Below are 15362 nucleotides of genomic sequence, written 5' to 3' on the forward strand. Positions count from 1 at the left end.
ATTATAGGAGGTTACTTAAATGGTCACGTGGGTAGAAACGGAAATGGCTATAAAGAAGTACATGGAGGGTATGGATTCAGGGAAATTAATAATGAGTGTAAGTCTATTTTAGATTTTGCAATGGCATATGGGCTCATCATAACCAATACTAGGTTCAAAAAACGGGACGGACACTTAATCACATATAAAAATGTCACATCAAGCACCCAAATAGATTACTTCCTCATGAGATAAGAGGACCGGGTATGTTGTAGGGATTGTAAGGTGATACCGGGAGAGTGTTTGACTATTCAACATAAACTTCTAGTACTTGACGTCCAAGTAAGAAATTGGAAGAGAAAAAATCACATAAAACAAAATCCAAGAATCAGGTGGTGGGATTTAAAATAGGAGAAACAACTAATCTTCAAAGAAAAATTAAGGGGTAGAAGAGAATGGAATGGAAAAGGACAGACAAACTAAATATGGAGAGAAATAGCTAATGCCCTGAGAAACACAGCAAAAGTAGTGCTTGGAGAGACAAATGGTAAAGCCCCTAACCTTAAAGAGTCTTAGTGGTGGAATGAAGAAGTGCAATTGAAAATTAAAAATAAGAAAAATTGCTATAAGGCTGTATATCAGTGCAACAATAAAGAAAATCAAAAAAATTATAAAGAATAAAAAAAGACAGCAAAAAAAGCTGTTCGTGAAGCAAGGTCAAAAGCATATGAGAATCTATATAAACAACTTGATACAAAAGATAGAGAAAGGGATATATATAAATTAGCTAAAGTAAAAGAAAGAAAAACAAGGGATTTAAATCAAATGAAATGCATAAAAGATGAAAATCAAAATGTATTAGTGAATGAGAGAGCGATTAAGGAGAGATGGAAGGAGTATTTCACAAAATTATTCAATGATGATGGCGACACAAGAGTTAGGTTGGGACATCTTAGTAACTCCGAAAGGAACGTGAGCTATACATTTTATCGACGCATAAGTTCAAATGAAATAAGGTAAGCATTAAAAAAGATGAAAAATCATAAGGCGGTGGGACCGGATAATATACCAATAGAAGCATGGAAATGCATGGGAGAAGAGGGTATTTCCTAGTTAACGAAATTATTTAACGCGATTCTTAAATCAAAAAGATGCCAGATAAGTGGAGGAAGACTACTTTGGTCCCTATATATAAGAACAAAGGAGATGTTCAAAACTGTGAAAATTACAGAGGAATTAAGTTAATGAGCCATACCATGAAACTCTGTGAGAGAGTAATAGAGTAGAGGCTCAGAAAAGAAACAGAGGTCTCAGAAAATCAGTTTAGTTTCATGCCCGGTAGGTCAACAATGGAAGCTATATATCTACTGAGGGGCCTAATGGAAAGGTATCAGGATCATCAGAAGGACCTACATATAGTGTTTATAGATATAGAAAAGGCCTATGATAGGGTCCCTAAAGAAGTATTATGGAGGGTTTTAGAGAATAAAGGAGTCCAAATAACCTATATACAAGCCCTTAAGGACATGTATCATGGTGCAGAGACAAGGGTCAGAACACGCGGAGGGGATACTGAACCGTTTAAAATTACAATAGCATTGCATCAAGGTTCTGCACTAAGTCCATACTTATTTGCTTTAGTAATGGACGAACTCACTAAAGATATTCAGACAAAGGTGCCATGGTGTATGCTATTTGCAGACGACATAGTGTTGGTGGATGAAACAAAATGAGTGAACACTAAGCTTGAGTTATGGAGAAACAATTTAGAATCTAAGGGATTTAAATTAAGCAGAAAGAAAACATAATATATGGACTGTAAATTTAGTAAGAATGCAAGAGTGGAGGATATTATAATAAAATTGGAAGACCAAATCTTACAAAGAAAATACCATTTTCGATATTTAGGATTAGTGATTCAAAAAGATGGAGAAATTCACGAGGATGTCACACATAGAATTAAGGCAGGTTGGCTAAAATAGAGAAATGTATCGGGGGTGTTATGTGATGGTAAAATCCCATTAAAATTGAAAGGAAAATTCTATAGAACAACTATAAGACTAGTTTTGTTGTACGGCTCAGAATGTTGGGCAGTCAGATACCAACATGAACAAAAGACGAGTGTAGCGGAGATGAGGATGTTAAGATGGATGTGCGGCCATACAAGAAAAGATAAAATTAGAAATGAAGTTATTCGTAATAAGATAGGAGTAGTGCCAATAGAGGAGAAGATGGGAGAGACTAGACTAAGATGGTTTGGTCATGTGAGAAGGAGACTAAGAGATGCTCCTGTGAGGAGAGTTGATGAAATGGAACAATTAATTAAAAAAAGAGATAAAGGCAGACCTAAGAAGACTTTGAGTGAGACATTAAAGTTTGATATGAAATGTATGGATCTCAATGAAGATATAACAAAAGATAGAAATACATGAAAGTCTAAAATTCAGGTAGCCGACCCCACATAGTAGAATAAAGGCTGGATATATTGTTGTTGTTGTTGTTGTTGTTAGTTTTTGTTTATTTCTTTTTTTTTTTTGTTGTTGGTTATTGTTATTCTTGAAGTCTTTTATTTCTAGACTTTTATGCGTTATTGTTATATTAAATGGTCGACGTAATCTCATTTGATGAGATTGTCTATGAATTATTTTGTTCTACTTTTACTTCAAGACTTGAAGTATTAATGAAGTTATGATTTGGTTTGGTTTTATATATGTAATTATTTGATTACGATTCTTATTTTTTTTAAAACTATTAAAAATAATTTAGTTACTAATTTCTTATAGAACTGAACCAATTCGAACCGCTGATACCCATAACTGTGAGCTTTGGGTGTGCTCATCTTCTGGATCCAAACCACAAAATCAAAACTCGGTCCATTTACATGTAGATGCCATCTAGCTTTAATAAAGATCAGATCTAATAGATTTATGCATAATTTGTTTGAATTTTTTGATCAAATTAATCAGATCTGGTAAACTAGTGCTAATCAAATTCATTGGATAATAAATTCCCGACTATGAAGACGGTTGCGCAGAAGAGAAATGGGTCTACCATTTCAATTTATTTTATTTACTGCAACCAAGTGTCGCGTGCCCGTCTAGCTCAGTCGGTAGAGCGCAAGGCTCTTAACCTTGTGGTCGTGGGTTCGAGCCCCACGGTGGGCGCTGGTGGCCATTTGTGTGCAATTTATTTTTGCTCGAATCACTTTGTTATTCTTTCTACTGAACATTAAATCAGTTTTCTTTTTTTGTTTGTTTTTTTTCTCTTAACCATTTCAAAAGTATTAAATTACTCCACGTATGTTGCTTGGAGGGTAAATTGGACTTCGTACCTTTAAAATGATCAAAAAAGGTTCTTACTTACATACTTAGATTTATAAGAAAAATTAGATCTCATATTTTTGTAAGAGCCAAATAAATTCTTACCCTAAAGTTAATTAAAGTACATACAAATAATAACCACAACTGCCCAAACTACATTCGTTACAAGAATTAATGTTACCTTTAAGAATATAAAAAATAATCTGAAATTTGACCCCTTCTCTGCCTAGATAGATACGAGATCAATTATTTTTCTTTTGTCCTTCTAAATCTCTTAAAAGACTTTTCAGTTGTGGGCCGCACCAGAAGGGGATTCCGCAGTCACTGCAAAGGGACAGCCTTCGTTTTGGGCCCACCACATATCATGAAATGGGCCCATTCTCTTTGTCTTTAGTCCATCCATGGTGGGTGCCTTCTGAAGTAAATTTTGCAGTGATGCTTTGGAATAAAAACATTAAAAAATAAAAAAAAAGAAAAAAAAGCTTACAATCTACTGATTTGATATGATGATATATGATGGGATGGCTGGGACTGAGACGGAGAGTTCACTTCAGATTGGAACGCCGTTTGCCAAGATATTCACCTATTCTTTGATGGAAAAATGTTATTCATACATTATATTTTTGATTATTTAATAATATTAAAATATTTTAAATATCTTTTATTGAAGATGGTGGGACGCAATGAGACGAGACGATAAAATATAAGAAAATATTTGTATCATTTGTGATACATTATATAGTTTAAGATGTACATAATAATGTACCTATAACATGATTTTTATTTGGGATTGAGATTTTATTCATCCTATTTATCCTATTTAACGAGAGTTAAAATAACCCCTATGAAAATCTATTGGTCTCCCCTCTCTCTACTTCCCTTTTTTTCTCCAAATCTCTCTCTCTCATCTCTTATCTCTCCCATCTTTCCTCTTTTTCTTCAGGCCAGACTTATGCCACCATCACTGTTATCGTCTCCTCTCGCACGTCGACAATCAAGGTTTCCTCACACATAGACTGTTTTGCCTCGTTGTTGCATCCTCACCTCGTTGATTGTGATGCGAGGATGCAGCGATGGTAAGGAAGTGATGTAACGGTGAGACGAGACAAAGATGCAGCGACGAGGTAAGGTGATGTGATAGTGAGAAGAAGGCAACAAGAGAGTCAATGATGGGAGAAAGACAACGCAAGCAAGAGGGAGGAGTGAAAAAAATAGAATAAATAGCCCCCAAAAAATAACCTTTTTAACCCTGAGTAGTAAAATTACCCATTAAAGGAGTTAGAACAAAATCGCACTCATTCTTTGGGTCTTGCTTGCCATTGTTCAAGCGATATCGCACCACTACCGCCCCCCTTAATCCTTATCACAATCAAGCTGACTTCACCACTGATGATATCCACCGACTCGTCTCATTACAAGCGTGGCCTGGCCTGGCCTGGCCTGGCCTTAATATTTTTTCACTTAAAAATTAGATAAATGAAAAGTCCTGGAGAGGACGTACACTCGACGACACAGAAGTGCCCCTCATTTTGTTTGTTTGAAGCATACAAAAAACCGACCGGGACGTGGCGGATCTGCGCCCGTTGAATAGCGATGGGCACCGCATCAATCTTGACGCGTGTACGGCTGAGGCTCTACCTTCCCTCTATAAATGCAGTCGCCCGCTCACCTTCTCATCATCGTCGTTTGCCCTTCTTTCTTCGATCGACTTAGAGAGGAGTTTTTGTTATCCTTTTTCCAGAAAATGTCTTGCTGTGGAGGGAACTGCGGCTGTGGATCTGGCTGCCAGTGCGGCAGCGGCTGCGGAGGGTAAGGCTCTGGCTTTGGCTTTCTGTCTGTGTCTGTCTGGCTTTTGGATGCATATATGGTTTTCTTTCTTTTTCTCGATTTAATTTCTTCACGGGAAAGGATTTTCTTGTTTTATGTTCTGTAATCTTTGTATTCGGACGTAAATCAGTATTAGCTATTACGTTCTCTTAAGGTTTCTACGTAATTTCCGCGGAAGCGCTCAACGCAGAAACCTAAAAGGTGATGGATCTTTAGGTTTTCACTCTGGTTCTTCGTGAAATTACGCAGTTTCTACTGATCTTCCTATTTCTTAGATCCGAACGCGAGAATAACTTTGCTCCGCCTTTTGAGCCGCTTTTCTGTTCTCTTATAGCAAAACTGTCTCTCCGAGTTTCCAATTGTTGAGATATTTTATGCAGTCTTTTTACAATTTCTTTTGTTAATCCGAACAGGATACTTCTACGGAGATCTCGCTCTGTATAATGTGAAATTAGCTAGGGAAAACTAATCAAACAATTTATAACTGCAGAAATATACAAGTTTTGTACAAAAATTACGTATGTAATATCACGGTTTTAGTTTTGTGGTCAAAACATCCCTTTCAATTATTTATCATTGATGTGCTGTAACTTTCTGGCTGATGGTGGCAGATGCAAGATGTATCCAGACCTAAGCTACTCTGAGAAGACTACCACTGAGACCCTTATTGCTGGAGTTGCACCCCAGAAGGGGTATGTATTATTCATACATCTGTATAATTAATAAATTTCTAATTTATTAATTAAAGAAAATCTTATGTATGTTGATGAATTTGCAGACACTTCGAAGGATCTGAGATGGGCGTGGCAGCTGAGGACAATGGTTGCAAGTGTGGACCCACCTGCAGCTGCAACCCTTGCAACTGCAAATGAGAGCCTGATCAATCATCAGCCTTCCGTGGGAGCATCAAGCAGGGATGGTCTTTCCGGCTGTCCCTGTTAGAATAATAGATAATGCATCATAATATATGTTAGTAGTAGAGTTGTGTTTGTTTTGGTGGGTTTTGGGCTGCTTCATGTGCTGAAGAGCTCCTCTTCTAGCTCAAAATAAAGTAGCCATGGTTTCATGGTTTTGCTTCCTTGGTGACCTTTGTACAAAAGGTTAATGGTATTTGCTTTATTGGAGGCTGTGCTTGTCTTTTGTATGTTCACGAGCAATTGGGCACCAATTGAATGCTATAAATTATATGATACTATGTTTATCTTGAAAATATAATAATTGTATAATTGATGAAAAATCAAGGAAAATGTCGTTAGATTTTCTATTTTGTAGTTAAAACTGGCCCTTTTTATCTTGTCTTTATTCTCATGTATCATTTCAATCATAAATGAAAGTGTGATAAGTATGCTCTCACTTTCGCAGAATTGTCAACTTTATCGAGATATTTTGGGTTAAAAAAGTATTTTCTTTAGTGTGTGCATTACTTGCTTATTTTTAAAAATATATTTTTCAAACATAAAAATAATTTATACATAAAATTCAAAATGTTGAAATTATATTTTAGTTATTTTTAGACAAAACAAGCCCTTTAAATCTAAACGGTGGAAAATACTCTTCAAATTTATCTGTTTTTCTCTTTCATTTTTTTTCTCTTCTCTTTAAGGCTTGGTTGTCGCCACCATCCATGCTCGCTACTATTATCACATTTCTTCATCGTTCGATTATCGAATGACTATTGTTGATTGCCCTTGTTACTCATCTCGCATTTGTGACTGATAACTTATGTAACTTTTTCAAGATTTTAATTTTAGAATTAGGGTTTAATTTGATGGTGTTTATAAATTTAACGCGGTTGTAATAATCTTGTGCAATAGTAATGAAAGAGAAACAAAATATGTATGAAAGTTTTTTTGTTTTGTTTTATTTAAATACTAAACTGAATATGTAATATGCCTTTTTTTCTCTATTAAATTTTTTTTGAAATTCTAAATTTTGTTTATGATAAATTAATGTTATATTATTTTATAATTTATAATTTCGGTAATCTAAATCTCAAAATTAATGTCAAATTTTAATTTGTAAATAAAAATAAATTTATCATAAAAATAATAGTTGAGTTAAATCAAAAATAACTTTAAAAAAACACTTTACAATTTCAGTACATTACATATAATTAGATTAATAGTTACTTCTTATATTACAACAGTTTAAACCCTTTTGAATTAAATTTATAATTTATTTTGAATCGAAATTATTAAATAAAATATCATAAAATATTTTTTTTTTAATTTTAAAGTATATATATTTTTTATTTTGACAAATAATTTTTTTAAATTATTAAAAAAGTATTTTTAATAATTTAAAAAAAAAACTCAAAACATAAAATAAAAAATAAATTCAAAAATTAAAATCCGAAGATAACACTACAATTTTAAAATTTTCTTATATCTTTTACTCAGAACAGAAAGACAAAAAGCATTTGTATCAAAAATCATTTTCATCTCCAAAATTTCGAAGTGCCGCGTTGGTTAAAGAAGTACACTCTGAGGTGATGGTGGAGGTTGTGGTGGTCAATTTCATTGCTCGTCTCATCGAAGCCAGACATGAAAAGACAGCAACATATCTTGCAACAATTTACAATCTTATCCTAAATTCTAAACTTTAAAAAAACAACACACACGGGGACTTTGATGATATTCAGTCTCTGTCGGATCAAATTTGGGGCAAGCAAGAAAATTCCCATTCGACCCTCAAATCTGGTCCGAATTGTCCGACCGAATACATCACTATTCTAACCTCTCTTTTTTTTAAAAAAAAAAAACTTGGGTGTTGTGAGCACTGCAGAGCATCACAGAAAGAGTCCTCTGGCAGTTCTACCGAACATATTGTGCACCTGCTTCGCGGAAAGCCCGATCTTCTCCAGATCACTTAGCTGCATTCAAACACCAACCAGTTTCAGCATCGTTCTGATTGATACGAACAACCTTCCATCATCATTAATTTCGCACAAGTTTAGTTTAATTTCCTTACCGATTTCAGCGGACTCGATTCTCTTAGCTCCAGTATGTACTCCGCCATTCTCTCTCCGATTCCCTGGAAAATGTGGGAAAAACTGTTAGTAATGCCCGCCGCCCGGCGTAATGATCGATGTTTAGATTGGGGATCCATTTGATGATCCTTCCTCGTCGGTCGTTTCGTTTACCTTCAATTCCATGAGCTCCGCCCTGAAATCAAGAGCACCCATTGTTAATTTTAATCTCTCTTACCACTTTAAAGATAGAGCGGCGAACAAATAGAATTGGATTGGAACCTGCTTGCTGAATTCAGAAAATCGATGTATTCTCGGACCAGAGAGCTCTGTACGCACATTCAGCTCGAAAACGTTAGGACAAAGGAGAATGGCCTACTAACAATCCTAAGAAAGAAACGTAGTAGATAGATTCAAGTGTTTTGTGGGCACCTTTAAATTAGAACTGAGCGCGTTAAATTTATCAAGAGGAGTGCCCAACTTCTGCGACTTCTCCAAACTTATGTTCGAGTTGATGGGAGAAAGAGCTGTTCTTGGTGGGTTTTGAAGGGATTTGGTTTTCTCTGTAAGTGGTGACCAATGGAACCAAGTTTTTGAGTAAAAAAGCTTTGTTGTAAGTAAAATCAATCCTGTTGACAGAGTTAGCATATTACCAGGTGTGCACATTCTCGATTCCAGTTCTGCCTCAAGAACAGGTACTTCTACAGGGACTTCTACATTATTCAATGAAGCCTCCTCCTTGTCCCCCGTAGCAACCTCTGCAGCCTACAATGAAGTTTCAATGTGGCCTTGTTAGGATCGAATCACACATAAAATTTCCACTGCACAATAATGAGAAAAATCCACTCAATGGTAGTTGTAGTTTTTGAACAGGCAAAATTGTAAATCACACAATCCTCAGAAACTCTTTGATATGATCTTAGCATATGGGCATAAGTTTGTGTGTGGAGTAAATATCCAGGGGAAAGAAACTGAATAAATAAATAGTTGCTAGGTGATTCAACCATGAGGACCAAGAAACTGAATAAATGGTTACCTTCATGCTCTTATCAACTGGTCCTCCATTAGTGAATAAGTTTCTAGCCAAAACCCTGTAAATGAATGAGAGTAAGAGCCTGGGGTATGGCTATTCTGTGTGTAACACAATAAAAGCTTCTAATTGTGGAACTGACCTTTCTTTCATATTAGAGGCACCTTCGTTGGTGTTAGAATTCATTTTTCCACAGCTGAGGCACGCGCTGGGCTTCTTTGCCGAGGACAGAGAGCCGGGAGTGGTGCTAAAACATGGAGAACCAAAAGTCCCAGCCATTCTTTGTGTCTTCTTTGTCTTTCCTTTTGATTCAAGCCATGCAAGAAGCTTGGCCTCCATGTCAACTTTAAGCTTGGGTGTCTTGTTTTTCTGAGCAGAAGAGACAAAATTAGAGATGTGGCGCGAGCGAGCTGCCAAACTGACCGTGTGCACAGATTCCTGGTACTCCCCTGGATTCTGCAAATAACAATGAAAAGTTAATCCAGGATCATCACAATGCCATAGGAGATCATGAGATCGCTGAAGTCCTTACCAAACAAGCAACCATCAAAGCAAGACTAGTTCCACCAAGAGAGTCTTGCAGTATCCGGGTTAGTTTGCTCTCTCGATAAGGCACTCGGAGCTTGTTGTTATTTAGTGCATATATCACATTGGACAATGCAAATAAGGACTGATTGATTTTGGCACTTTCTTGCATTCGAATGCCTTCATTGCAGGTCCTCCGGTTGTCTTCATTACCTGGATAAATCACAAGTATACATTGAGAAGAAAGGAATTATGACTCAACTATAGTACAAGGTTGATCGGGATGCTCTGTCAGGACCTGCTAAATCAATGAGGGTCAGCTTCCCAGTCACAAATCCAGAACCATCACCGCGAGGAGATGAAACAGTAATTGCAAGCACTGCATGGCTCCTACTAGAGACATCATTAAGAGCTGTGTGCGCAACCTTTCTTCTACGATTTCCACAAGAAAACACCTCATGGAATTCAGACATTGAATGCACTGGAACCCGAGACAGTCCCTTGAGGTGAACCTGCCCATGTTTGTCTTCTAAAACTGCAATTTCCTGACCTTTGACTTCCATTATATCATAGCATCTGTCCATATAGACTTCATAGTAAGAAATCTCTGCAGTGCTCCCTGTGTTCTGGCACAGGGACAAAACTTTTGACATGGCCAGTGGTATTAAACCTGGAATTTTATCTGTTCCCTGCATCATCATCCATGCCATTGTTTGAAACAGATCCAAGTAAACAGTGACAAGAAAAGAACTGCACCAAGTATTATCTAAATGGGTTTTCCAGGTGCACGGTTTTACAAGAAGTACCCACTGTTCTTGGCAATTTGAACATCCATCAACAATATTTTGTTTACTGATGCAGGCATGTAAGACCTTCTCCAAAAATATCATATGCGTTTATTTTCTTTTTCACTGTGCATCAAGCTAAACAAAGTGAGCTCTATTTCATCCTTTACACTATTAACATTGCCTTTCTCTTCTATCTATATCAACTAATTATTACACTTCAAAATATAATGGCTAAAAATCATTTATAAAACTTTATTGTTTATCTTTTCTTTCATTCATGTTAACATTTCTAACTGGCCATACCAAGGGTGATTGAACAAGAGTTGAGGAGAGACCGAGGTCTAGGTTTTATGCCTTATAAGTCAATAATGGAAAGTATATATTCATTTAAGTGACTAATGAAAATGGATTAAGGGAGAAACAGATTTGCGTATCGTATTTGCAGACTTAGAAACAACCTAAATAGAGGTCCTAGAGAAGTCTTGTGGGAGAGTTATAAAGAAATGAGTTCATATTCCTTACACATACAAGGTATTAAGGACATGTGGATGTGGCCAGCAAAAAAAGAGTTATTAAGGACATGCATCAACAAATAGAAATGTGTGTTAGGACTTGTGGAGGAGATACTGAAACTTAAGAATCTGCATTGAATCATTACCTTTTTGCTATTCTGATGGATGAACTCACAAAACACATTAAGGAAGAGGCGTTATAGAGTACCTTGCTGTTTTGGTGGATGGAATGATAAAGATATGAACTAATAACTTGAATTATGGAGGAACAACTTATAAGAAATGTAAGTGGGTCAAAAAGCAAATATATAAAAATAGTTCAGGTTGTGAATAATTACCAAAATGGATAACCACTCAAAAAGGTAATTTTAAATCTATCTGTAGATCATTTGATCTTAACCATCAATTGTAGAGGTGAATCATTATAAATAGGGCTACCCTGTGACTCATTTGTATTATTCAAGAGATCAAGTATTCTATACATAGAGAATTCTTCTTCTCTTGTTTTATTTCCTTCAAGTTTTACAATACATTATCTACATGAGTCTCTACTAGATTGAAGCATAAAGATTATTTTTGTTCTTCAATCAAGGTATGTATGAATTAAAATACTTGAAATGATTTTATTTTTCTTTATTTTCAATAATCATTTATGATGGAAGTTCTCGAAGATCAATCTTAGCATACATGTTAAATGATGATCACATTATTCCTGAAGAACTATATATTTGCATTATTATATGTTGATTAATCTCAAAAATTAATCCTAATCAGTTCTTAAAGAACAATTTGATTACTCAACATTTCCCAATGGACTATATCTTGTTATTATTATATTCTTATCCTAATCAGTTTGTTAAGAATTGTTTTGTTACTAATAATAGTTACCAAAGAACAATATATTATGTTTTGGGTAATCCTGAAAATTAATCTAAATCAATTATTGAAATAGTTTTTTGAAGAACTGTATAGTTGTATGAATAAAACTACTTTCAGCCCAGACTGCACTTGTCTTTTGCAGTCCAGGCTATGAAAACCAGCATAACTAGAGAAGGGGACTATGCAGGAGGTATGACCTGGCCACAAGGTGAGCCCTGTCCAAGGCAACAACAGTCCCTCCTATCCTTTTACATGCATACCCACCCCTAGCTATCAGGATTAATGGTCTATAAATCAGATTTCTGATGCAGAGGATCCTACTAAGAGGCAACTGCAAAGCATACTCTCTTCACTACTATGCCCACATTTCATACCATCTTGGATGGATAACAAACAACCAGATGAAAGAAGTTTTAGAAAGCCAAGAAGGAGAAAACACACTAGTTTATTCCTTTCGTAGGCGATAGGATGCCTTGAGCATTACAAGCCTTCTTACTACTGACAAACCAAACTTATTACTAACAGCAACACGTGAACACTGACTTAATACAGACAAACAAATACAAACAAACTGCCAGTGCATATAGAAAACTGAAATTATTTAGCACGAGCAGGCAATACTGCTTCAGATTCCTTTAGCAGAAGGAAGACCCATGGTTTAACTAGATTAGCTTCAGGTCCTGGAACATCTGGATCATCAGAGTCAGAAGGAAGACCCATGGTTTTCCACCAAGGTTGGTTTAATGCTTCTGTACTAACTGGTTCCAGACTAGCTGAGTCTGCTGGTTTGTGATTATCTGTGAAAGTGTAACCTTGGTTGGAATTAAGATAATATATCTGAGCTTGATGGAGTTCTTGAGAATAATTAACTGGGTATTGCTCCCATGGAACATCATCACTTAGCTGAGGCCATACCTGAAGAGAAATAACCCAATTGATAATGGACATATGCCTCTGAAATTCTCTGATTTCCTGTGGGTATAATTCCCAATCAACATAAAACCATTCAAAAAAAAAGTTTAGCGTAAGGTGGAAATTTAGGAAGGCTACAACTCTGACCACTTCTGATCTTTCTAGGGGCATATTTGGTACTGCATCTTTAATCACAGCAACAATAACGTCAACCGATATGAGCATATCGGTGATTGCTTATCCAATGAAAGGAAGTTTGGACATGAAACTGGATATCAATGTCCAGTAAGTACCACAAAAACCATAAAAGGGGAGGGAAAACAGTCTGTGGAACCCAAGAAAATAGGTGTTAGAAAGGTAAGCTGGATGAACACCAAGCCCACCAAAAAGATGATTACCATAGGATCTAATTGTGGTAATTTGGTAATGGAGCATTAGTCTCTGAATTTCAGTGGGAGTGTTGAATACTGACTGTCATTCAGGAGGTTCTGTGGAGATAGAGTTCCCCATGGCAATGACTAGGAAGGGTAATGGCAGTAGGGAAAGAACAGGTGAGGGAGGTCTAGAGAGAAAATCTGCAAGGAGATTCTTTTTTCCTGGCAATTGTTTAACTTCAAAAGAGAACTTGAGAACCATTCTTGCCATCGGAGAAGGAGACTGGGTGGCAAGTCCTTTTACTTGAATTGTAACATTTTTGGGAAGGTGGACATGTCCATTTGGATGATGGAAGTATGTCCAATGAGATGAGCTTGAAATTTTTCAATGCCACATTTCACAGCAAGAATTTCTTTGAATCTTAAAGTGGTAATGTAGTTCACTTTCCTTGAATGCAACACTTTTATAACCACATATTCGAGTTTTGCCATCCTTTTTTTCAAGAAGAACAGCACCTCAGTGAATATCACTTGCATCTGTTTGTAGAATCCGGGTGCCTGTAAAGGGGATTTGCAAAGCAAGCAAAGTTGGAGCAATGGCTTTGACCTTTTAGACTGCCCATGTCTGTTAATCAAACCATGATCCTTTAGACTGCTTGTGTCTCCTACAGAACAAGTTCTCAATTGACAATCTGATAATCACAGCTTAGAATAAACTTTTGCAAAACATAGCCAAGACTCAATCCCGGTTTGAAGAAAAGGTTGACAGAATCCTGCCTGTTGTTCTCACTCCTTTACAACAAATGGAAAATAGAATGGCTGACCTTCAAAAATAAATACAAGTTTTTAAAGCAGACAGACAAAATTTCTACCATCTAGAACAAGAACTGAAGAAGTTGAAAGCTCATCATCTATTTTACAGATGGCCAAAGATCATCAAAACTCTTCAAACCCATCTTCCTCACCAACATCTTATCCCCATTCCCCACAACAATTCCAATCTAACCTAGCCGCCTTCCATGCTATCTATGGAGATTTCTCTCAGTTTTTACTCCAGAAGAATGGGCTAGAAAGACAAACCCCAACCTCATCTTCACCTACACTTACAGAAAAAAAAGCCTCATCTTCACCTAAAAACTTCCCTGCAACCACGTCCAATTATAAGCCACCCTTTCAAATGATGATGAGATCCGTCTATCATAATCCATCAAATATTTTAGAATCTGATGACTCTTCTGAAACTACCCCTTTTGTTTTTTTACCTCACATGACACTCAAGTTCCCACTTTTGGTCAAGATCCTTTACAATCTGAAGATTTTTTAACCCAAAAACCCCTAAATCTCCTTTACCACCTGAAATTCCTTTTTTAATCTCCCAGAACCGACCAGACCCTCCTACTATTTCTTCTTCTTTAACAGCACCAACTCCTTCAAGGACTCCTCAATGGTTTACCCTTGATGATATTCCTCCAACTCAGTGGCAAGCACCTATTCAAGAATTCTAAGCATGGTGTGATAGAATTACAATAACCCCATGCTACTGTTGCAGCAGTTATAACAAACTTTGCTGCTCGAACTGTTGGTATTTTGAAAAATTGGTGAAACAAAATGGATGACTACTGTAAAAATATGATTATTTCTGAACCCATAGTTGACAGATGCATGCTCCATCTTCATGTTGAATTCCTTGGCCAACCCTACCATATTATTGAAACTGCTCGGAAAGAATATTTCCAACTCAAATGTTGCTCTTTCCACCCCAAGGATCTCAACCACCACTTCAAGCAAATTGCCAAAAGATTCTATATCCTTGGTGGTATGTATGACTCCAATCTCAAGCAAGCTTACTAGAACTCCATCCCATTCTCCCTCAGTCAAGAGGTAACACGATATTTAGAAACCAAAGACCTTTATTTAGATACGGTGACTCTGGGCGAACTTCACCAAATTGTTCTTAAATCCCTGCAAAAACTTTTCCATCAACAACGGTCCTATTCTAAGTTTAAACAACTAAGCTCCAAGATTACCAACGCTTGCAATCGCTCTAATCTTGCTATCAAATGCTCATAAAGGGCTTGTGACTGTCCTACAGAAAAGAGTCACCACTTTAAGTTAGGCAGAAAGCCTTTCCAAAGAAGATTTCATGCTCCAAACAAAACTTGTTTAGCAGGCGCCGATTTTTCAAAAGGAGGACTTAGAAAGGCCACAACAAAGGTGACAAATGTTTCATTTGCCAACACACAAGGCA

The 15362-nt window shown here is 36.5% G+C and overlaps 2 protein-coding genes and 1 non-coding gene across 3 annotated transcripts in view; 2 read left to right on the top strand and 1 right to left on the bottom strand.

Annotated features, from left to right (window-relative positions):
• Window positions 1–3070: 3070 nt before the first annotated feature.
• TRNAK-CUU (transfer RNA lysine (anticodon CUU)) lies at window positions 3071–3143 on the top strand. Its single transcript has one exon. It is a non-coding gene; the product is annotated as a tRNA-Lys (tRNA).
• A 1799-nt stretch (window positions 3144–4942) lies between these two features.
• Window positions 4943–6204, top strand: LOC127787890 (metallothionein-like protein type 2). The gene is made up of 3 exons (XM_052315955.1): window positions 4943–5108; window positions 5738–5818; window positions 5905–6204. Exons 1-3 carry the CDS (start codon window positions 4951–4953, stop codon window positions 5996–5998), a joined length of 333 nt encoding a protein of 110 aa, XP_052171915.1. The 5' UTR covers window positions 4943–4950; the 3' UTR covers window positions 5999–6204.
• A 1654-nt stretch (window positions 6205–7858) lies between these two features.
• The window catches only part of LOC127789242 (kinesin-like protein KIN-10B), a 36662-nt gene continuing 29158 nt past the window's right edge, over window positions 7859–15362 (bottom strand). Inside the window, exons 3-12 of the mRNA XM_052318080.1 lie at window positions 9948–10338; window positions 9657–9862; window positions 9267–9580; window positions 9131–9185; window positions 8748–8859; window positions 8527–8657; window positions 8377–8423; window positions 8269–8290; window positions 8097–8159; window positions 7859–7998 (exon numbers count right to left, since the gene is read on the bottom strand). Coding sequence (XP_052174040.1) covers window positions 7915–7998; window positions 8097–8159; window positions 8269–8290; window positions 8377–8423; window positions 8527–8657; window positions 8748–8859; window positions 9131–9185; window positions 9267–9580; window positions 9657–9862; window positions 9948–10338 — 1425 coding nt within the window. The 3' untranslated portion in view covers window positions 7859–7914. The remainder of the gene's footprint in view (window positions 7999–8096; window positions 8160–8268; window positions 8291–8376; window positions 8424–8526; window positions 8658–8747; window positions 8860–9130; window positions 9186–9266; window positions 9581–9656; window positions 9863–9947; window positions 10339–15362) is intronic.

Source organism: Diospyros lotus, chromosome 13, assembly GCF_014633365.1.
Source record: "Diospyros lotus cultivar Yz01 chromosome 13, ASM1463336v1, whole genome shotgun sequence".
Classification (NCBI taxonomy): domain Eukaryota; kingdom Viridiplantae; phylum Streptophyta; class Magnoliopsida; order Ericales; family Ebenaceae; genus Diospyros; species Diospyros lotus.